We start from the raw sequence: 24610 nt of genomic DNA, 5'->3' as shown, positions 1-24610 counted from the left end.
CATCCATACGGTTGGATCGTTGAAAAATATTTTTAAATTAATCAAAACACAAATTCAGGATTAAACACTAGTTAGTTGTACAAGTTAAACTGATGGAGCATATTTTAAAATTTTATATATAATTTTCTGAAAAGCGTTATTAATCATTTATTTTTAAAATGTCCTCCTTTAATTACCGAAGATTAGTTATTTAAAATTTTAAAATTGTCTAAAGATGGCAAAACTTTTAGAATTTTGGTTTTGTTTTAACCTAATTTTAAAATATCTTTTATAGAGTTATAGTTAATCGATTAAGTAATCACCATGTTAAAATAATATTCTTTTAAGGTCATGGAGATATTATATTTTTACCCTCAATAAAATAATATTTTCGTTATAACAATATTTTCCCCCTATCATTTTAAATACTTTTAAATGTTCTAAAATGTTATGAATATATATGCCTACTAATATAATTATCATAAAGTCATATCTTTTAAAATTTTAAATGAACAAAATTAAGAATTTAATTTAATCTTTTTTTAAAAAAATTATAATATTAAAAAAAATCTAGGTAATCCGTGCGGGTTTTAAGCTACTATATATAATTTATTAAAACATTAAACAAAGAAAATAATGTGAAGTCGACCATATTGGAACATAATAGAAAATAGGGTTGAGTAGAGCTTGAGACCTAAATTTTAAGTCTCTGGCCGCCGATTCAATCGCTTGTTGCTTGCAAAGTATATCGAAGATTCAACCGCTGTTATATATATCAAAGATTTAATCGCTGTTAAGTCTAGTTCGATTTTCTTCTAAAGTATCAAAGATTCTAAGATCCAACAGGTATCATTGATTCATTTTTTAATTAAATAATCAGTATTTTGTCTCGGTACTTTGTATTTTGTTCAATTAGAGGCAAGTTTCTTTATTTATATACAGTAATTTGTAATTACTTAATTACTTAATTTGTCTCTGTACTTAATAGTTTATTGTTGATGTTACTTAATTTGTCTCTGTACTTAATACTTTATTGTTGATGTTGAGAAGGGTTCCGATTCTGATTCAGATTTATATGGGTCTGATATTGAGAAAAATTCTAAAGCTATTGATGCCAAGAAGGGGATAGAAGAGCTACAGGCAAATGATGAAATGCTGATAAATATTAAGGAATAAGATGATGACTTTAGATTGCTCACACCTCAGGTTATTGTTTTTAACTTGCAAATATTATAATTGTTTGGAGTAGTTTTATTTATTGTTCATTTAGTATATTTTTATCATTTGTTTTTTGAAATTAGGAACTGCAAGAAGAGGCTCAGCAAACTCCTGATCTTCCTGGTCTGTACTGAAACTGGACAACCGGTACTCTCAACTCTGTACTCATTTGTTCTCTACTCTCATAAATTTGCATTTGTGGACATTGATGTGTTACAACAAAAGAAATGCAGGCATCACTAATTATCTATTTTAAACCTATTGTATTATTAATGGAAACCGAATATATAGTATCATCTTTTCTGTGTTGTATGTTTATATGAATAAAAGAAAGTGGTTGTGATAAATGAGCGAGTTGCCTGGTTTGTATTTAGGATACCACCATTCATATGAATTTCATTACAACATTGTGCGTGCAACCAAAACAATTATGTATGTGAAATTATTTAAAATTAAGTTCAGCAATTACAGAGTCAAAATGTTGTTGTTAAGCAGAGGTATGTGAAATTATGTATATATATTTTGAGCTTGTCACAATGAAATAGAAAGTTTAATACAAATGCAGTGGTGCTGATTGTTAGTCACAAGTTTAATATCAAAGTATAAGTCCTAAATAACAATCCCCAACAACAATTATATTTTCAGTTATTATGATTTTTACCTTCTAGTCAAAATTTGTTGATGTTTTCACTTGGTCAATAATGCAATTATACCTTATTATACAATTCCTTATTATGAAATATATGGATCTCGTATTCTAGTCCTCGGTTCTGTCTCAAATTCCATACAATTCCCTTTATGTCAATCCCCTCACTGACCTCAAACATACTCGCAGTTCGAGCGAAGGCTGTCATGGAAACCTCGATATCGTGCCTCTCGGAGTTCACATTCATCGTAATTCTGACAACAAAGAGACTGTTGTCGCACTTAAAAAAGTTGAAAATGTAAAAAATGCTGATAAGGAAAATACGGAATTGAATATCGGGCCAGTAGCCATCGCTAAAAAGGTGTCTACCGAGAAGTTTCATAAGAAGCCTAGAGCCTTGAAGCCAACTTCACTTTAACTGTGTATGCAAATGAATGAACCTGAATTTATACTTGGATCAGGAAGTATCGAGCCTGCTGATTCAGAGCACTCGAGTTCGTTGAAGATTTGGGATTATTCGGATTCTGAGTCTGCTCCGGCTTCTTCCTGGTCTACTATTCCCAATAGGTTTTTAAATCTTTTTGTATGAAATTATTGATGAATTAATTAAATTTGATTTGTTGTGGAAATGTTAAGTACATTCAAATCTCGCCTAATTAATAATTGATAAATTTACTAATACACCATAAATTAATTATTCTAACATAATTTTTTTTTGTCATTTATATTTAACCTGGATAAATTAATAAAATTATCCGGTCTGATGCTATTTAAATTGATCATCTGTTCCTGTTTTACAGGACATTGCTGTGCAGGCCTTTGCCAGTGGACATTGGGAGGTGAACTTGTGTGATTGTGAAAAAAAAATGTGTAGAAGGACTACATGGGGGCAGTTTGTACACCGTTTACACTAATGTAAGGTTTCCGTATTTTACGACATTTCACTTTCTTGTTTTCTCCAAGTTTAACTCTTATAATACTGTTAATCGTATTGGGATGTTGTATAGTAATTGAGTTTTCTTAGTTGATTATTCATGTTTGTTAGTGTTGCCTTGGAGTAGGTTTTGCACTATAAATTACATTATAATAGCGTTATAGTGTTGGGTTGTAGTTGCTCTAATTTGTTACAAGTATTAACAACTAACCATTGTCAATAATTAATATGTCATGCTGCATAATGTTTGTTTCGCGTTTGAAATATTTGATTCTTATAATAGTGTTAATTATATTGGGATGTTTGACTTAGTTTTTATATAATAATTAAGGTTTCTGAGTTGATGTTTCGTGTTTGTGACCTGGATTGTAATTTATTAAGCATTAGTAAAAAATAACCATTGTCAGTATGTTATGTTGCAATATGTTTGTTTTGCCATTTGAATATTTAGATTGTACCTCATAGTAGTTAGAATTGTCTTGCAACACAGCTTAGTTTGAGAATTCATTCCCATTCCAACTTTGCTTTCATTCCCAAACACTTCACTAAATTAATGGATGTTTCGCTAAGCAGTCGCTATTTTATGATTTGTACTCATTTGATCATACTTGTGCTAATACCTTGAACAAGTATATTTCGAGGAGATTATAAAAATACTGCCTTATCACTAGGCATTGTGATCTCATAGATAGGAACCGAGAAATGGTTATAATTTGGCACACATGTTGATATTGGAAATCAGAGCAAACAAGTTCACAGTCTGCTGATTATAATCAGGTAAGATAAACATGACCTTGGTGAAATTTGTTTGATATGTCCTATGATTTGATTCAGTTCACAGTAGTCATTCTATGTAATCAACCATTTAGATGTTGTTTGGGAGCACTTAGAATTACATGTACTCTGTCACAATCCTTGAAAAGGTTAGTATTTGACTCTTTAATGGATTATCTCAGGAGGGTCATGGAAGACAATCGAAAACTTGCAGTGGCTCGCCACAAGAGGCATAATGGAAGATCTGAGTTTATAGTTGCTCAATCAACAAAGGGGATTTTAGGTCCTGGTGATGATAGTTTTGTGGGAAGTGTCACTTCCAACCTCATAGGTTCCAAGTACAATATATGGGATCAGGTTCGATGTCCATTTTAGTACTATGCTGTTGAAGAGCTGGTTGATTGAAAACTATGGGTTCCAGCCACATGCCGTGTCAGAGCTCAATGAAAAAAGTTTATGGAAGGTGTTTGATACTGGGCTTTATGAGCAGTGTAGGAGGAAGTATGGAGCTATTTCATGAGTGTGTACTATAAGTGTAAGAAATGTAGGAAGACTGAGAAAGAGGTTCAGGAAGCCGAGCAAGCCTATCTTAAGAACGCTTATGCAGAAGTAGATATGTCAGTAGATTAATTTTTATGTAGGTTTTCTCGCTAAATCATATGAGATATGTCTCTGCTTTTATCATTTACTATTCGTCCAATGTTTGTAGTTCTTGCACATTTTTTGCTATTGTTGCTTAATTACTTACCGGAAATGAAATTAGACTTTGCCAGGGAGTTTTTGTTAACTTTGTGATTGCATTAGACTTTGACATATTTAGAATTTAAATTGGAAGCCGAACATGGCTGGAAACTGATAAATCAGAATTTGGCTATTCTGGAAATACAAACTTATGACAGTTGTTTATCACATATTCCGTCGTAAGTTACTAATTTACGACGTATAGTTGTGTCATAAATTTGTGTTTTATTTTATCAAAGATGGATCTCGTAAGAAAACATACGACGTTTCTTCCGTCATAAGTAACTAACATACGACATTATTATTCGTCATATATTGATAACTTACGATGGAATATTCCGTCGTAAGTAGATTTATTATTTTATTGAGAATGTGGGCCCCTGCTTCCCAACTTCCGACGCAATTTTATTTTGTGACGAAAAATTGAACTTACTACTCGAGCAAAAATGACGATTTTTTTCCGTCGTAAATGCCTCAATTATGACGATTTTAGTTCAAAAAAAACCGTCCTAAATGGCCTTATTTCTTGTAGTGATATTCTAGCTAGAGACTTGAAAATGTGTTGTACTGTGCTGCTGCTGGCACTTTTTTGTTGCCAAGTAGTCCAATTAAGTTTACATTTCTTTATTTTTGGTTAGTTTTTTCATCTTATTTGATTACTTTTATATTAAATTTATTATATTGGTATAGGTACGGGCCCGTATCTCGAAATTGACTAAAGAAAAATCTGCTGCACTTCCGCAGGGTAATAAACTTCGTTAGGAATTGGTGAGAATAACAACTCAACTAAGCTTTCTAACCTTTAATGTATCTGTTCTCTAGGCTATCTTCATGCAATAACTTTATGTAATCGGAGAAGTGGCAATCTCAAATTATAGGAGATTACTTAAAGATGATGGTAGAGGTGTTGTAGTGACACTAAATGAGACAATTTGTTTTTTCTGACGAGCGCGCTGGGTTAACTGTAAGTCTTTTTCTGGTTGATGTTTTCTTTCTAATTTTTTGATTATGGGGCAATACATTTTCCCAGCCGTGTATGTCGGGTTTTCTACTAATTTCATTTGGTTTGCTAGAAGTAGTCTTCTAATATATATGATTTTCTTTTAATTGGCTGTAAATGATTTCATTTACAATATTTTTTATAAGTTCACATCCATAATTGCTGATACAAGGTAAGTATTATCTTAGAACTGATCCCCTTCGTGAGGGAGCTAAGTGGCGTCGAACTTATGGGAAGGAGATATATTCTCCATTTTTATTAGCTTTCACTGAACATGTGAGATACATATAAATATATCATGTTCTCCTTTTTGCAAATATCTATGCAATTAATTGATGATTCACGTGCATGCATGATGGAGATACAGATCTCCTGTGAATAGTTAAAGTTTGCATGCTTAGTATATTTGATTATTTCAGTGCCCTGCGGATTTGGAACTGTGCTTTTAGGTGTTGCATTTTTGCACAATACCAGAGAGCCACCCCCATCTCCTTCAGGTTCTTGATACTACCAAGTATGCGCAAATAGTCTGATTAATTCCTAACTTACTAAATATGTGCAATTAGTCTGATTACTCCCTAACCTACTTTGATATGTTTTTGTTGTGAATAATATTTCTCCCGAGGATAGATATTTATAAGAAAAGGTGGTGAAGCAGAGAGAAATGATTATTTGGAGAAGCAAAAGCCAAGAATTTGTTATGGGAAGAAGGGGATCAACATAGCTGCAAAGTATTAATAACTTTCGTTATAGTTTGGATATGCTTGGAGTATTGTTAATTGATCAATCGTATTGTTGTAATTTTATATGGTGTTTGTAATATTTTGGATATGTATTGTAGATTTTAAATAGAACAAGTATTTCAAATTTTAAAATTAAATATTATATATGCCTATTAAAGTTTATTGTGTGTTTTATTTTAGTGTTAGATTACAAATGTTACTATTACTTAATTAAAAAGATGGGTGTTACAATTGATAGAACAGATTGTTACAATAAGTTACAATTGATCAATCTATTGTATTACTCATTTTGCGTTACATTTGGGCTTGTTAGTGTTATAGTAGGTGTCTATTGTAACATTTTCCTCTCTGTTACAATATATGAGCGAAGTGTTATATTAGGGTGTCTATGGTAATGCTCTTATACGTAACGCCCCCTGGTGTTACAACAGACCTATTGTAACACCATTTAGGCATTACAATAGTCCACTTAAGGCGTAGCGTGTGTTTGTTGGGTTGGTTAAATACCGAATTTTGCTTGCATTTTTCCTTTTCTTTGGTCTCTTCGTAATGGTCTTTTCTGCAGGTGAAGTCCGTGTGCAAGGGTGAAGATTTTAGCGGGGTTAATTGGATTTATTTTTCTGGTTGTCTGGTGCCCCGGAGAAGGTTTGTAGCTGGCACTACACCATAGAATGGCTATGGAAACCACAAAAATATATTGCCTTATGGGCTATTTCTGTTGCAGTAGAATTTATGGCAACAAATATATAAAATTTTGGTGTTGCATCCGGTGGTAATGCAATAGAGGTCCTATTGCAACATCTTAAGCAATATATTACAACAATAAAATATTATTGCAATAAACCATATACAGCAATAAAATGTATTTTACAGGAACTCGGTAAAATTATTGTAATAGCTGTTTTTGTCAGCTAAATAACCACCTTAAGGCAACATTAATTGGTCCAATTGCAATGAAATTTAAGGTTAAATTTGAAAATATTGTAACAATTTTGAACTAATTGCAATATTTTATAGCTGATGTAATTGTAAATGGCAACATATTTGGACACAATTGCAACATTATTTTTTAAAAAAAGCAGTAGGATTTGACTATAAATAAACTAAACCAGACATGTTTTATGCCACAAAACCAAACATCAATGTCATTTTATAACCATTAAAAACCATTCAAAAGGTTGTTCCAACATAATCATGCATATAATTGAGAATGTACATCAATACAAAAGGATAAATTACTACACTAAATTAACTAATTAACAAAACTAATAGTAGTAATCTTCATTTAGCTTCTTCGCTAAATGAGAAGCATTTATCTTGGTTCTGGATCAAAAGTTTCACAAGCTCAATTGGAGCAGCAACAGTTTTGGACACAAATGTAAAGACTCCATCCATGAGAAAATCGATGGCAAAACCTGCAATCCCTTTCTCAGCTGGTTCTTGAACAAATTTCACATATGAAGAATAAGCTAATGGAAGGTCCTGGGTGGCTGGGTATGTTCATTCCGTGGGGTACTGCAATCCTGCAACAGTATAATTCCCAAAGGAAAAATGGCTTCTCTGTGTAGAAAAGCTTTCATAGATACCCTTTACATCATGTGAAAGGCTGGAACCAAAATTGTATTGGGTACAAAATTTCTGATAAAAAGTTGGAAGTTGGTTCTACTCAGCCATTTCTACTGGCACAAATAAAATTCCTACAAAAAGCACAAGTTAGTCAGAATATATAAATTAAATGCTCCAAAAAAGGAGAAAAGTAGAAGCATTAGATATGCCCATTCAACACTTCTCAGATGCATTCATATTTAGCCCATTTCAAGGGAGAATTAAACTTCACTAAATTTGCATAATTTAGAAAGATTATTAACTTGAGATCGATATTAACTTGAATCTATCACTAAATTTAGAAAGATTATAAAGAAAAACTTATTAAAATGACAACTTTAGATAGAGCAAGATACACAGAGTAGCTCTTACGCTTTCAACTAAAATTTGCATAATTTATAAGGTATTGACAACTACAGATACTTGTTGCGACAGAAGTTAGAGATTAAATGACAAAATAAAAGTCAGCCATTGAATAAGAGATAAAATTGGATGTTAAAATAAGTATACCAAAAAAGATTTACAGAAAAGGCTAGCTAATTGATCTACATTAATAATTGAAACTTTATAAAGGGCCACTGGTAATAACTACTAATGCTATTTTCAGATTAGAAACATTCAGGGCCGCACCCATTCCTAAACAATTAATGATACAAAAGCATTAGCAAAACCATGCTCAGTTCAGGCTGCAACTTGAGCTCCCATTATATATATAGAACATGGTAAGATAAACACTTTTGTGCATGTGGATATACCACAGCTAAGAACACACACTTTATCAAGCGGAGCTTCCAGGTTGATCTCTGCAACACAGCCAGAGTGAACAACAGTGTAATGACTGAAGGTGAAAGTTCCAACAAAGTGATAGATAGGCTTGCCATCTTTCGAAAACCTTGGCATACCATCACTAAGCATCACACCTCTGTCCAAATTGATCCTTAGCAGATCACACAAATTGCTTTCGCTTGATTTACAATGACGGCACTCCCCACACTCGCCTGTAAACAGAGGTAACACTTTTTCTCCGAGTTTGAGGGCTGTAACACCATCTTCAACACTCTCTATGACTCTGGAGCCAACAATATAAATCAATAAAATTCGTTCAAGGATAAAATTATGCACACCATAAAGTCGAGGACATGTAAAATTAGAAGTCTAGGTCAGTAGAACATAAATTTATTCTCTTGTATTAAAAGTTTTCTTATTAAAATTCAAACATACCCTCCTTCTTCGTGACCTAATATTCAGGGAAATAGAGGTTGATGTCCCTATTAAAAAATGAAAGGAAGTGTAATGGATAAAAAACAGAGAAAACAAATCTGCTCTAGCCTTTAGGAAAAGCGTACATATAATGACTAGCTATAGTGTTTAGGCTAGCAGTGAACACGTTCATCAATATAATATACATTGGCCTCCCAGAAGTAAACATCAGAATGGAAAAGAGACGTGAAATGAATCCTGATTCGAACTTCCATTTTCTTCGGTGGTGCAACGTCTACCTCCTCTATTACCAGTGGCCTGCCTGCTTCCCAAGCCACAGCAGCTGCAATCATTAATTTATCTGTAAACCATTAATTTATAACTACTACTGCTACCACAAGGATTACAATCTTGGAACTTATAAACCATAAAACGAACCAGATTTGCAGAAGGACTAACCTAAGTTTACATTCAAACCATTGTGCCCTAACTCATCGAAACTGCTAATCAGCATAACAATTTGCATCAAGACAAATTAAACAATTCCACATAATCGAAGCAAGCCACTTGAATAATTGATGTACAATCTCAAACACAAACACACAATACAAAATCGATTCAAAAAAATTCAAATTAACCATAATTAAAATTCAATTGACATAATAATCGATTTAGGGAAGAATATGCCTTCTTAGTTGATCTTGAATCTTCAAACTTAAATGCTTGAGCTAGATTCTTCTTCATCCAATTTCAATCTGTGAGAGTAATTTGGTGTTCGCCTCTTTCTGAATTCTTGTTTTGATTAGTATATTTTTGTATTTATTTTGTTCAAGTGTATCCTTGTAAAGTGTTATTTTATCCCGCTTATATCTGTGTGCTTTGGTTAAAAAAATTTGAAAGCCCGCTTTGTTTGAGAGCCCGCGAAACTAATGGGCTAAAATTTTTGGAGTTGGCAACGTATTTTGAAAACTGTTGCAAGGGAATTCGAATTTTTCACATAATTTGACACATTCTCAGTGTTCAACTGTAACATTTTTTTAAAATTGTTGCAATATCTCCAAATTTAGAAAACACTTCACTACACCAGAAATGGCCTATTACAACATTTAAAGTTGATGTTGCCATTTCTTTTGTTGGATTTGCCATGCATATTTTGTCTAATACAACGTTGTCATTTTTATGTTGGCTTAGACATCCAAAAACTGTTGGTGAAGAATTAAAGTGTGGTTATGTTGCTAAAGGTATGAGGATGTGTTGCAATTATTTTTAATAAATAATAATACTGCTGATGTGGCACTTTGTCATAACAGTTGGCTTAAAAATTGTTAATAATTTTCTATTTTTCTTCACTATAATGAATCCAATACATTGCCAATATATTGGGCTTGGGACAAAGTTTAACTTTAGGCTTAAATAACTGTTGTTAAATATTGGGCTTAAAAATTATTGGGTTTATTGTGTTGCTGCACTTGCATATTGTGTTGGGCTTAAAAATCCGGCCCTGCTGCAAATCCGGCCCATAATCACCTTGTATATTTGCAAACATAATATGAATACAAATATATTCTTCTCCGGGTATAGAACTTGTTTTTAAATTTCGGGTTTATGTGTTTTTATGTGTTTATAAATGAGTGTATGTAAAAGCTTCAATTTTCTATTTGTTTTCTGAATTTGCTTAAAAATTGAGTGTTGCCGAGTTTAGAGCTCGACTTGCCGGCTTTTATGGTTGTTTTTAAGTTTTGAATTTCCGGCTTTTGTTGTTGTGGTTGAAATGAATCTGGTAAAATAGCTGAAAAACTTTTCGAGATTGCTTTAATTTATGCTTATTCTGCTTTGATAAGAGTGGGTATTGTGCTTCGGAGATTTTTGTGTAGGGGGAGGGAAAGAGTGGTGGAGGGTTGTTTAGTGAGATGATTGATAGAGGGATTGAAGATAATTGATAGAGGGATTGATATACGTATAATACCATGATTCGTGGTTGTGCGAAGGTAGGAAGATGAGACTCGCTGGATTCTGTAATTTTCCAGTGATTTTGTTGTGTTGTTGACGACCCATTAACCCGATTTCCTAACCCGATGTTGACTTAGTTTCAATCCAAAATCATCCAAACCCATTTTATGGAAACTGTTTATAGGATTTTCCTAAAAAAATGATTTATTCTTAAAAAGTAATAAAAAATCCAATTTTATTAGAAAAATAGATTTTAATTTTAAACAATCAACTATAGTACATGTGGCAACATATTATTGGTTACTTGTGCCACCTCAGACTCTTTGTTTGTCACTTTAAAAATTAAGAAGTCAATGGGAATTGAACCCAGCATCTCCACTATAACAAAGTAACGAGCCAACCACTGTACCAAAGCAGTACTTGTGTTCTGTTTTGCATGATTAAACCGTAAAATGATGTTGCATTTAAAATTTTGATTTAAATAAATATGAGGCTTTTAACTATTTAATTTTTTTAAATTTTTTTTTTTGACAATGCATCATTACATATTTTTAAAGTCAATGATTCTAGTAATGTGATTATTTTTATTTATATATAATTGGTTGAATTTTGTAATATTCAAGGTATTTTTATTAATTTATATGGATACTAGTTAGTTAGTGTTACAAAGGAAGGTTGCATTTTTTTAAAATTACTTTTTGAAGATGAATCTGTATGGATGTTAATTTTAATGATGTTAATTTTTAAAACACATTTTTTAAGATTTATTTTTGTAGATTTTATAATATTCCAAACCCCAAACCGTAAAACCTAAAATTTAAATTTTATAACGATTAACGTTGATATTGAATTTATGATGTGGGTCCAATATACGTATTGTGTATCCGTACAGGTGAGACCCATTTTAGCAACCCAAACCAATTAATTCGGATTTTCAAAATTTCAACCCAAATCGAATCGTTCAAATTTATAACCCAAACCAATTTGTAGTTTTTAAACATTGTTTAAACATTGAACTCGGTAAACGAAAACAGTGGTGATTTAATTGGGTTGACTTTTTTCCAACCCAAATATATATCGGGTTGGAAAAATTCGATTTGAATCAGCCGAAATAGGGTCAAAACGGTTATATCGGTCAAAACAGTCAAATATTGATTTTATAAATATAATTAATATTCTACTAAATTTCATAATTTATCAAAAAGAAGATAAAATAGTTAATTATTATTTTATGTTTTCAAGTGAATAATTAATAAGTTAAAATATTAATATATATTTATTAATATATATTTAGTAATATAAAATTGGATGAGCGGCAAAATTACCGCCCAATCCAATCTACCAAATTTCACTTAGTGAAATTCCCTCTAGTGAGCATACTTACCTAAATTAATCTCTCCTCTCTACTGAGCACCTCTCTCTTAGCTCTTCTCTCTGTAAATACACACACACATATTAATCTTCGCTCATTTTAATCTTTGCTCTTCTCTCTTAGGCTCTTCTCTTCACTCACATTGATTTTGGGTTCTCTTTTCAGGGTTCTCTTCTCAGGGTTTCGAACTGGGGTTTCGAGATTGATTTTGAAATTAGGGTTTCGGTTTGAAGGGTTTCGAGTTAAAGGTAATTCTCTCTTCTATTTTATGAATTTAGGGTTTCTATTCTCTCTTAGATTTTGATTTTGAAATTAGGGTTTCGATTTGTTTTTTAGAATTTGTGTTATTTGTATTTTTTTTAGAAGTTGTATATGCTAAATTAGGGTAAATGTTAAGTATAACTAGATATAAGTTCAGGTGTTTAATTTTTGTAAATGTCAATTGGTTGGTTAGAGATGTCGAATTGGGGATTTGGTTGATTATTTTCATTTTAGATGGTTTACAGTTGATTATAGTGAACTGGTTGTTTAATTATTTTGCACTTTTATTCAAAGATGTTTAGTGGTAATTGGTTTTGGCATTGTCCCCCCTAGCTTCTTCCATTTTAGTTTTTGATTTTATTTTAAGTTCTTTGATTTTGTTAATATCATTATATTTTTGTTTAGGAACTAGAAAGAAATGAAATTAGATATTCATAAAGAATCTGTTCGTATCATCATTAGTAGATCTATTAGAACAAGCAAAAGGAACGAACCGTGTTGGTCATTTGCTTATCATGCTTAATTGGGCACCTTTGAATAATTAGTAGATCTTTTAAAGCACTACGCCATAGATTGGATTCTGCAACCCCAAGAAACCGTAACTAAAGGCCAAAAAATTGTTGCTAAAGGCCAAAAAAAGGCTATGGAGACTCTTTTTGGGGGTTGCAATTTTAGGCGTTGCAATATAGTGTTTTGCAACCCCGGTGACACCCTATTGCAACCCTTGGTTATCCGTTACAAAAACGTGCTATTGCAACACCAATGGGGTTGCAATAGGTCTTGAAAAGTGTTACAGTAGGGTTTGGGCTATCAGTACAATATTTGTGGACCCCACAATGAGGCCTACATATGGGGTATCGATGCAACCTTTTTGCAATGCTTTTTAGTATTTTTTGCAATGCTTTTTAGTATTTTTAGCAATGCTTTTTAGTGATTATTAGCAACACTATAAAGACCTATTGCAACGCTTTTACAAAAAAAAATTGTAGGAACTGTTTATAAATTAACATGCCCATAAATAAGACCATTGTCTTAAAACTGGCACAATCCACAAATCATAAACATCAGTCCACCAACCACAACATCAGTTTCCCCATACTACCACTACCTTCACCATCACCATACTACCATTCTTATACCACTAATTGTCTACCAACCTTAAAATAAAAGCGGAAGTTTAAACAAGTTAAAGTTACAATTCAAAATCTAAACATTGTAGTACTGAGAAAAACAAAGTAGAACGAGAATGCTGCTAGAACACTTCTGACTAGGTAGAACCACCTCCAGTAATAGGAGGTGGTTTACCTACAGGCTGAAGAATTTCTTCCTCCAACTCAGCGCTTTCTATTTCTTCAAGTTCTGCTTCTAGTTCATCCTGCAACATAAAGAAGACATTCAGAAAAAAGAATACTTTCTGAATCAAAGGAACATTGATAAGCAGAAAAGAATGTATTCTAACTGGGACTACAAGAATCAAAAAATAAAATTAGTGATATAGGTGAACAACATACCTCATCAAAATCAGCTGTTGCACCAATGGGAGTGGCTAGTACTTCTTGAATCTGTTTCATGTTTTCTGTTTGCTCGCTTATTTAATCCATAGTTTTATCTACATCATCCATATCAATTTGTTGTTTGAGCAACTTTTTCCTCTTCACCTACAACAAAAGATATTAGTTCGGCCACTAATTTAAATTAAGGGCCCATATCAATAAAAAGATATACTACCATAGAGTGTTTCTCTAGTATTAATATATTTTGATGTAATAACTATATATTCTGATGTAATATCATTTAAGAAACACAAATAGTGAAACACACACAAGTCTAGAGGTTTGTGGGACTTCCACAAATCCAGCCAGATTAAACTATAAGAAGCTAATCCAAATAGATTGAAATGAATGAAACCCAATCAGTTGTTCCGTTACTGTTACAATATATATCATAAACGATGAGTGCAAAAGTTAGGTGGAGGCTAAAAGTTACAGAAAAGAAAGCTAAGATCGTACCGTATGGACAGGTGTCCAGTGCTCACTTGCAAGTTCATAACCATTTGGATCCTCACCAGGAGGATGTAAAATTGAGATACAAAACTTTCCATTAGAATAAACTGCAATGATGGGATTAGTTTCAGATTCTTCCCGGACTTTATAAACTTATATATAAACCTCTATATATAAATACTACTAGACTACAGAGATACCGTTGGGATGCCACATCTCAGATGATAGTATTGTTGTTACTTATATTACAATATCCCCCCCTCGTGATTCAGAAGGCAAAACTTTGGAAGACGGAATCTGATAAAATGCCAACTTAAGCACAATATATTCTACGTATCCAAAATTTATACTAGCCAAATAACTGAGCACTTGCAAATTAGTCATAATTATGTCGTAAAACTATATATTAACACTCTATCTACAAATGATAAGTGGATTTATTATACGACTAAAGTGGTACTTATACTTTTGTATCATGTTCTTCCTTGTATAATGATCTGATCTACGTGATCACTAATTTTCTTATATTACTTGAGACTTAATAGTGACAGAACTGTTAGAGTTTTCAAACTCTCCCGTATGAAATAAGATATGCAGCAGCAAGAAACAAATGCCCTCAAATCCTGGATTCAAGGTTGACAAATAAAAGAATAGCAGCTTGGTCAAAAATAAATAGCTTGGTGTAAAGAAGCAGTAATATCAAGACAAGAAATAAGAGGCAGGTATCAAAAGATAGCTTGATTGTTAGGAGCATACAACGTATATACATGCATGTAGCAGCTAAGTATGCTCACAATAATAAAGAAAGTCAACTATGGTGTGCTGGACATAATAATAAGCAGCCTAATTTTAGCTGTTGGTGTAAAATCAAAAGGTGGTGAAACATGTGAACAAAAGAAACCACAGCAGCTCCTGGAATTAAGGTAGGCTATCTGTTGAATTCTGCAGATGCAAGGTTGGCCAGAAAACTAGGAAATAAATGAAATGTGATGTAAGACATGATGTGTATTTTAGTTTAATGTATATAAATAGCTTGAGCTGCTGTGTTGTATGAGGAAGTAGTGAAAGAATTAGAAAGATTAAAAAACAGAGCTGAAGCTCTATTCTGTGTAATAGAAAAAGGCTGTAGCCTATGTTGTTGTTCCTGTAGTGAAATCAAAAGTTGTAGCTTTACATCGTTGTGTTTTGTTTTTCATTTGGACAAACAGGCGTGAGTATACAATTTATTATTCCAGCTTGTGTAAGTATTTTATAAGCCCAAGCTCATTCCGTTTCCAACAAGTGGCATCAGAGCTAAGGTTCCGTTCGTGAAAAATGGCGACGATGGTGCAACCAAATATTCCAAAATTGACGAGTATAAATTACGGGAACTGGAGTATTCAAATGAAGGTATTACTCGGTTCTTACGATAATTGGGATATTATCGAAAGCGGGTATGACGAGCCCACAGATGCAGCCGCTGAAGCAGCCCTGTCAATTGCTGAGAAGATGATTTTGAAAGAGACCCGGAAAAAAGATAAAAAGGCGTTATATACAATTATTCAAGGAGTTGATGAATCAACCTTTGAAAAAATTTCAAATGCAAAAACAGCAAAAGATGCGTGGGAGATTTTGCAGAAATCATTCCAAGGCGTGGAGAAAGTAAAAAAGGTGCGGCTCCAAGTTCTTCGTGGTGAGTTCGAAAATATTAAAATGAAGGCCTCAGAAAATATTGGTGAATATGTTACTCGTTTAAAAATAGTGACAAATGAGATGAAGAGAAATGGAGAAAGTCTCGATGATGTTCGGGTCATGGAAAAATTACTTCGTTCATTGATGAGAAAATTTGATTACGTGGTTACTTCTATCGAGGAGTCAAAAGATTTCTCCACAATTTCCATTGATGAGCTAGTTGGTTCACTTCAAGCGCATGAGCAGCGGATGAACCAGTATGATGATACAAGCCATTTAGAAAAGGCGTTGCAAAGTAAGGTGTCCATTGGTGAAAGTTCAAGCAGTAGCAGTTCTGGTCGTGGAAGAGGTGGCTTTAGAGGTTGCTACCGTGGTGGAAGAGGACGTGGAAGACAGTCCTTCAACAGAAGCCAGAACACTGAAGGTTATCGTCCATCTGACCGTGGTCAGAATTTTAGAGGACGAGGACGAGGAGGATTTCAACAAGGTGACAAGTCTCAATTTTAGTGCTATAATTGCAATAAATTTGGCCATTTCAGTTATGAATGTAGATCACCGAAAGTGGAAGAAAGAAGTCATTTTGCAGGAGCAAAAGAAGACAAAGATATTGGCACTGCTATGTTCCTCACTTATAATGGCAACGAGGAGAGAAAGAAAAATGTTTGGTATCTTGACTCTGGTGCAAGCAACCACATGACGGGCCATAAAGATTTATTTACGGAGATAGACGAGACCATCAGTGGAGAAGTTACGTTTGGTGATTCATCGAAGATTCCAGTCAAAGGTAAAGGTACAATATACCTGCTTTGAAAAGTAACATCATCAGTCTTGGCCAACTTGTGGAGAAAGAACATTATATACAGATGCAGGATAATTCTCTTGTCATCAGGAATCGGGATCAAGAATTAATTGCAGATGTGGAGATGTCAAAGAATCGTTTATTTACACTTGATATACAGACGAAGATGCAGAGGTGTTTGAAGACGGTCATTAAAAATGACTCGTGGTTATGGCATTTAAGATATGGTCATCTTGGTTTTTCTGGTTTAAAATTGTTGTCAAAGACAAAGATGGTGGACGGCTTGCCAGAAATCAATGTACCAGAAAATATATGTGAAGCATGTGTTAAGGGGAAGCAACACAGACAAAGTTTTCCCGTTGGAAAATCATAGAGAGCCAGAAGGCCATTGGAGATTGTCCATACAGATATTGCTGGTCCATTTGATATTCCATCACTTGGAGGTATTAGGTATTACCTAACATTTATTGATGATTTCAGCAGAAAAAGTTGGGTGTATATCCTCAAATAAAAAGCGGAGGCTCTTGATAAATTCAAGGAGTTCAAAGCTTTGGCAGAAAAACAAAGTGGTCATTATTTGAAGGTACTCCGATCAGACAGAGGAGGCGAGTATACTTCAAATTTATTTAAAAGCTTCTGCAGAGCACATGGAATCAATCATCAGTTGACAGCGGCATATACGCCTCAACAAAATGGCGTTGCAGAAAGAAAGAATCGCACTATTCTTGACATGGCAAGGAGCATGGTCAAAGCAAAGCATATGCCGAGAACTTTCTAGGCTGAAGCCGTTCTATGTGCAGTTTATTTGTTGAATCGTTGTCCAACTAAAAGTGTCAGAAACAAAACTCCAAATGAAGCATGGAGTGGTAGCAAACCATCTGTTGGACATCTCAGAAATTTTGGGTGCATTGCATATGCACATGTTCCAGATCAGAAAAGGAAGAAGCTGGATGATAAAGGCGAGAAGTGCATCTTTACCGGATATGACAAAAGAAGCAAGGCGTACAGACTCTACAATCCCCTCACGAAGAAATTAATCATTTCTCGAGATGTTGAGTTCGATGAATCAGACTACTGGAAATGGAGCGACGAAGAAAGAAAAGTTGCAGGTCTGTTCTTTGATGATGATGATGATGACGGTAATAATTCCAACATTGAGGATGATGAAGATGATGATCCAACTCCTCCCCAAAGTCCAAATCAACAAACTCCTGCATCGACACCATCGACTGGAGGAAGCAGCAGTTCAGGGGGAGCGCCAAGGAAAATGCGGAGTTTGGATAATATATATGAAGCAACAAGTCCGGTATAAACTACCTTTGATTATTCATTGTTTTGCTTAATGGCTGAGTGTGATCCAGTTACATTTGAGGAAGCTTCTAAAGAAAGCAAATGGAATAAAGCCATGGATGAAGAAATTGGTGCAATCAAGAAGAATGACACTTGGGAGCTCACAGATCTTCCAGAAGGACACAAAGCAATTGGTGTCAAGTGGGTCTACAAGACAAAGACAAATCAGGATGGTGAAGTGGAAAAATACAAGGCGAGGCTAGTGGCTAAAGGCTACAAGCAGAGATATGGAATTGACTATGACGAGGTATTTGCTCCAGTTCCAAGAGTTGATACCATAAGACTGCTTACAGCAATTGCAGCTCAGAATCAGTGGAAGATTTATCAGATGGATGTCAAGTCTGCATTTCTGAATGGCTATCTTGAAGAAGAAGTCTATATCGAGCAACCACCAGGATATGTTCAGAAAGGCCAGAATAACAAAGTCTACAAATTGAAGAAGGCCTTGTATGGTTTAAAGCAAGCTCCGAGAGCATGGAACACAAGGGTTTATGAATATTTCCAGAAAAATGGTTTTGTGAAGAGTCCCTACGAGCATGCACTTTACACGAAAACAAATTCAGGGGGAGATATTATGATCGTGTGCTTATACGTGGATGACATGATTTTTACTGGAAACAACCCTGGTATGTTTGATGATTTTAAGAAAGTTATGACTAACGAATTTGAGATGACAGATATTGGTCAAATGTCGTACTTTCTTGGAGTCGAGGTAAAGCAAAGCAAAGACGGGATTTTTATGTCACAGAAAAAATATGCGGAACAGATTTTAAAGAAATTCAGAATGGAAGAATGCAAGCCAGTGAGCACGCCAGCTGAAGAAAGTATAAAGCTCAGAATTGATTCAACAAGGGAGTCGGTAAATTCGACATTGTTCAAAAGTTTGGTTGGAAGTCTGAGGTACCTAACTTTCACTCGTCCAGATATTATGTACGCAGTTGGACTGGTTAGTAGGTACATGGAGAAGCCGAAGCAAGATCATTTCATGGCAGCTAAAAGAATTTTGAGTTACATAAAAGGTACACTTGATCATGGTCTGTTTTACATGCATTCTCAAAATTCAAAATTAGTTGACTACTCAGACAGTGATTATGGCGGTGACTTGGATGACGGGAAAAGCACTTCGGGATATGCTTTGCATATCAGTTCAGCAATATTTTCATGGTCATCAAAGAAGCAACAGACAGTGGCTCTGTCAATATGTGAGGCGGAGTATATGGCAGCAGCAACATGCACATGTCAAGCTATGTGGCTAGGCTACATATTGGGCGAGTTAAATCTTGCAAAGGTTGATCCGGTTACTATTTACGTGGATAATAAATCTGCTATCTCACTCACGAAAAATCCAGTGTCACATAGTCGAAGCAAGCACATCAACATCAAATATCATTTCATTCGAGAGCAGGTGAATGACAAAATTGTGGAGTTGGTGCACTGCAGGACAGAAGACAATTTAGCGGACATATTTACGAAGCCATTGAAGCCGGAAGTGTTTCAGAAAATGAAACCAATGCTTGGAATGCAAAGTCGAGTTTGAAGGGGAGTGTTAGAGTTTTGAAACTCTCCCGTATGAAATAAGATATGCAGCAGCAAGAAACAAATGCCCTCAAATCCTGGATTCAAGGTTGACAAATAAAAGAATAGCAGCTTGGTCAAAAATAAACAGCTTGGTGTAAAGAAGCAGTAATATCAAGACAAGAAATAAGAGGCAGGTATCAAAAGATAGCTTGATTGTTAGGAGCATACAACGTATTTACATGCATGTAGCAGCTAAGTATGCTCACAATAATAAAGAAAGTCAACTGTGGTGTGCTGGACATAATAACAAGCAGCCTAATTTTAGCTGTTGGTGTAAAATCAAAAGGTGGTGAAACATGTGAACAAAAGAAACCACAGCAGCTCCTGGAATTAAGGTAGGCTATCTGTTGAATTCTGCAGATGCAAGGTTGGCCAGAAAACTAGGAAATAAATGAAATGTGATGTAAGGCATGATGTGTATTTTAGTTTAATGTATATAAATAGCTTGAGCTGCTGTGTTGTATGAGGAAGTAGTGAAAGAATTAGAAAGATTAAAAAACAGAGCTGAAGCTCTATTCTGTGTAATAGAAAAACGCTGTAGCCTATGTTGTTGTTCCTGTAGTGAAATCAAAAGTTGTAGCTTTACATCCCTGTGTTTTGTTTTTCATTTGGACAAACAGGCGTGAGTATACAATTTATTATTCCAACTTGTGTAAGTATTTTATAAGCCCAAGCTCATTCCGTTTCCAACAAGAACTAGATGCTATAATTTTCTTATATTACTTGAGACTTAATAGTGACAGAACAAGGTGCTATACCTGATCACAAATTGCTCAGGTTGTTGATCTGTCAAGGAAGTAGACTGAACAGTGTGTGAAGCAGCATTTGCTAGTCTAAAGTCCAGAGCATCACCACCCTGCCAAAATAAATGCTTTACTACCAGTACTTTGACTTAATTTTTTTGGTAAATGTCAATCACGGATATTTAAATTAATATAATTTATATATACACGCAATTTTCCATAACAGGGGTGCGAACCTTGAAATTTAAAATAATTATATATACACGCATCCTTCCTTTACAGGGGTGCAAACCTTGTAAATAGTGATCAGATATCTGTTAGAAAGAGTTCAGTTGTAAACTAGTATATGTTGCTTAAATGGATTGCTATAGCCATCCTTTCCATATTAGTTTCAAATAAGTAAAAGGGACGATATGTTTGTTACATGAGTTTTAACAAATAAACTCAATAAGTGTAGCCATTTTAGCATAACCACTGGACTACAAGTTCGAGTGTAGCAGCAAAATCACGTTCGTAGCCAAAATATATAAATACTAAAATCCATATTACCATTAGCATTGTGCTTGCTCTAGGAAAGGAGTTGTCATATAATAGCAGTGGTCTAAGTAATTAGCTCAACTGGTTTACAACTTACAAGAAGATTTCTGAAGTTTCCTTTGGTACTCGCCTGTGTGTGATTTTATATTTCCTTTGGTACCTTTTTCCGACCTCTCTGTTTCACTTTACAACCAGCAGCATTCTGATTATTATGAATTTCTAACTCAGTAAGAAGCATCAAGTGCACAAGGCAGGATGTATGAAATACATGAAAAGCCTGCAGGTGGAAGCATATTACAAAACAGAAAAGAATAAACAAGACGAAAAAACATGGTCATACTGCTAAAAAATATCATGGCAGAAATTTACCCCATTCACATTCCTGCTACTGCAGACGAGTCTACCGGTCTGCATGTTCATAAGAGTTGCCACATCTTTACCAGGGAGCACATTGTGCTGATAGATGTCACACATTCTTTCTGCAGCTACACGTTGATGTTTTCTAAGTTCTTTTCTCACAGTTTTGCTCGATATCAGCTTTCCTATCTGCAAAATCGATACAATATTAGCATTCCTCCAATAACCTTGTGGAAAAACTCTACAAAATTTCACTGGTCACCATGACTGTTTAAGAAGAAAGGTAAGCACAAACTGATGTATTATTATATCTGTTATATACAAAATTAGCTTCTCCGAAAGCTACACGATCAAAATATTCCCCAGCATGGTAGGTGGAAGCCCAATTAAGGGATTTTGCTTCTCATCAACAAAACTCCTCATCATATGTCGAATTGAGTCTGTTGATATAACAGTTGTTATGCCCAGTCTACTACCCTGCAAAATGAATTTAAAGCTTAACAACTAGAAAAGATGACTTTATAACTTCAATTGACAGCCTAGATTTTATTATTTTTAAGCATGAGAAGACCTACTGTATCTATTAAGATATTCAATAAAAATATTGAATTACTAATAACAGACATAGAGTAGTACTGACGAAAATAAATCCAGCATTACCTCTGACAAAACTTTGCTTAGAAAAAACAGAACAGATTGGAAAAGAACAAAGGTGTCTGAGTCATAAACAAATTAATAAAACATTCGGCAAAAATTCAAAAACTAAAACAAGTGTACACAAATTAATAAGAGATCAACATTCATAAACTATAATATACTAAATCTAAGATCACACTCCCAAATCAATCATATTACATACCCAAACAATAAAATGTAATATCTGGAGGTGTTATAAATAAAAAATGCGTAAGGAACATAAAATGTAATATCTGAGTTGATGTTTCGTGTTTGTGACCTGGATTGTAATTTATTAAGCATTAGTAAAAAATAACCATTGTCAGTATGTTAGGTTGCAATATGTTTGTTTTGCCATTTGAATATTAGATTGTACCTCATAGTAGTTAGAATTGTCTTGCACCAAGCTTAGTGTGAGAATTCATTCCCATTCCAACTTTGCTTTCATTCCAAAACACTTCACTAAATTAATGGATTTTCGCTAAGCAGTCGCTATTTTATGATTTGTACTCATTTGATCATACCTTGTGCTCATCCTTGAACAAGTATATTTCGAGGAGATTATAAAAATACCTGCCTTATCACTAGGCATTGTGATCTCATAGATAGGAACCGAGAAATGGTTATAATTTGGCACACATGTTGATATTGGAAATCAGAGCAAACAAGTTCACAGTCCTGCCTGATTATAATCAGGTAAGATAAACATGACCTTGGTGAAATTTGTTTGATATGTCCTATGATTTGATTCAGTTCACAGTAGTCATTCTATGTAATCAACCATTTAGATGTTGTTTGGGAGCACTTAGAATTACATGTACTCTGTCACAATCCTTGAAAAGGTTAGTATTTGACTCTTTAATGGATTATCTCAGGAGGGTCATGGAAGACAATCGAAAACTTGCAGTGGCTCGCCACAAGAGGCATAATGGAAGATCTGAGTTTATAGTTGCTCAATCAACAAAGGGGATTTTAGGTCCTGGTGATGATAGTTTTGTGGGAAGTGTCACTTCCAACCTCATAGGTTCCAAGTACAATATATGGGATCAGGTTCGATGTCCATTTTAGTACTATGCTGTTGAAGAGCTGGTTGATTGAAAACTATGGGTTCCAGCCACATGCCGTGTCAGAGCTCAATGAAAAAAGTTTATGGAAGGTGTTGATACTGGGCTTTATGAGCAGTGTAGGAGGAAGTATGGAGCTATTTCATGAGTGTGTACTATAAGTGTAAGAAATGTAGGAAGACTGAGAAAGAGGTTCAGGAAGCCGAGCAAGCCTATCTTAAGAACGCTTATGCAGAAGTAGATATGTCAGTAGATTAATTTTTATGTAGGTTTTCTCGCTAAATCATATGAGATATTCTCTGCTTTTATCATTTACTATTCGTCCAATGTTTGTAGTTCTTGCACATTTTTTGCTATTGTTGCTTAATTACTTACCGGAAATGAAATTAGACTTTGCCAGGGAGTTTTTGTTAACTTTGTGATTGCATTAGACTTTGACATATTTAGAATTTAAATTGGAAGCCGAACATGGCTGGAAACTGATAAATCAGAATTTGGCTATTCTGGAAATACAAACTTATGACAGTTGTTTATCACATATTCCGTCGTAAGTTACTAATTTACGACGTATAGTTGTGTCATAAATTTGTGTTTTATTTTATCAAAGATGGATCTCGTAAGAAAACATACGACGTTTCTTCCGTCATAAGTAACTAACATACGACATTATTATTCGTCATATATTGATAACTTACGATGGAATATTCCGTCGTAAGTAGATTTATTATTTTATTGAGAATGTGGGCCCCTGCTTCCCAACTTCCGACGCAATTTTATTTTGTGACGAAAAATTGAACTTACTACTCGAGCAAAAATGACGATTTTTTTCCGTCGTAAATGCCTCAATTATGACGATTTTAGTTCAAAAAAAACCGTCCTAAATGGCCTTATTTCTTGTAGTGATATTCTAGCTAGAGACTTGAAAATGTGTTGTACTGTGCTGCTGCTGGCACTTTTTTGTTGCCAAGTAGTCCAATTAAGTTTACATTTCTTTATTTTTGGTTAGTTTTTTCATCTTATTTGATTACTTTTATATAAATTTATTATATTGGTATAGGTACGGGCCCGTATCTCGAAATTGACTAAAGAAAAATCTGCTGCACTTCCGCAGGGTAATAAACTTCGTTAGGAATTGGTGAGAATAACAACTCAACTAAGCTTTCTAACCTTTAATGTATCTGTTCTCTAGGCTATCTTCATGCAATAACTTTATGTAATCGGAGAAGTGGCAATCTCAAATTATAGGAGATTACTTAAAGATGATGGTAGAGGTGTTGTAGTGACACTAAATGAGACAATTTGTTTTTTCTGACGAGCGCGCTGGGTTAACTGTAAGTCTTTTTCTGGTTGATGTTTTCTTTCTAATTTTTTGATTATGGGGCAATACATTTTCCCAGCCGTGTATGTCTG

At 34.2% G+C, this 24610-nt stretch overlaps 1 protein-coding gene and 2 long non-coding RNA genes across 3 annotated transcripts; 1 reads left to right on the top strand and 2 right to left on the bottom strand.

The window, feature by feature from the left end:
* The first annotated feature begins 2641 nt into the window (after positions 1-2641).
* LOC141705687 (uncharacterized) lies at positions 2642-4044 on the top strand. Its single transcript, XR_012568451.1, has 3 exons — positions 2642-2758; positions 3470-3554; positions 3734-4044. It is a non-coding gene; the product is annotated as an uncharacterized LOC141705687 (long non-coding RNA).
* Positions 4045-8223: 4179 nt separating this feature from the next.
* On the bottom strand, positions 8224-9217 carry LOC141705688 (alcohol dehydrogenase 1-like). The gene is made up of 3 exons (XM_074508576.1): positions 9028-9217; positions 8862-8877; positions 8224-8709 (listed from the first exon to the last, which is right to left on the bottom strand). Exons 1-3 carry the CDS (start codon positions 9191-9193, stop codon positions 8322-8324), a joined length of 570 nt encoding a protein of 189 aa, XP_074364677.1. The 5' UTR covers positions 9194-9217; the 3' UTR covers positions 8224-8321.
* A 4252-nt stretch (positions 9218-13469) lies between these two features.
* LOC141705686 (uncharacterized) lies at positions 13470-14534 on the bottom strand. The gene is made up of 3 exons (XR_012568450.1): positions 14433-14534; positions 13935-14081; positions 13470-13798 (listed from the first exon to the last, which is right to left on the bottom strand). It is a non-coding gene; the product is annotated as an uncharacterized LOC141705686 (long non-coding RNA).
* Between the last annotated feature and the right edge of the window lie 10076 nt (positions 14535-24610).

The sequence above is a fragment of the Apium graveolens genome, unplaced genomic scaffold, assembly GCF_009905375.1.
Source record: "Apium graveolens cultivar Ventura unplaced genomic scaffold, ASM990537v1 ctg9218, whole genome shotgun sequence".
Lineage (NCBI taxonomy): Eukaryota > Viridiplantae > Streptophyta > Magnoliopsida > Apiales > Apiaceae > Apium > Apium graveolens.
This window is presented reverse-complemented; position numbering and strand designations above follow the sequence as displayed.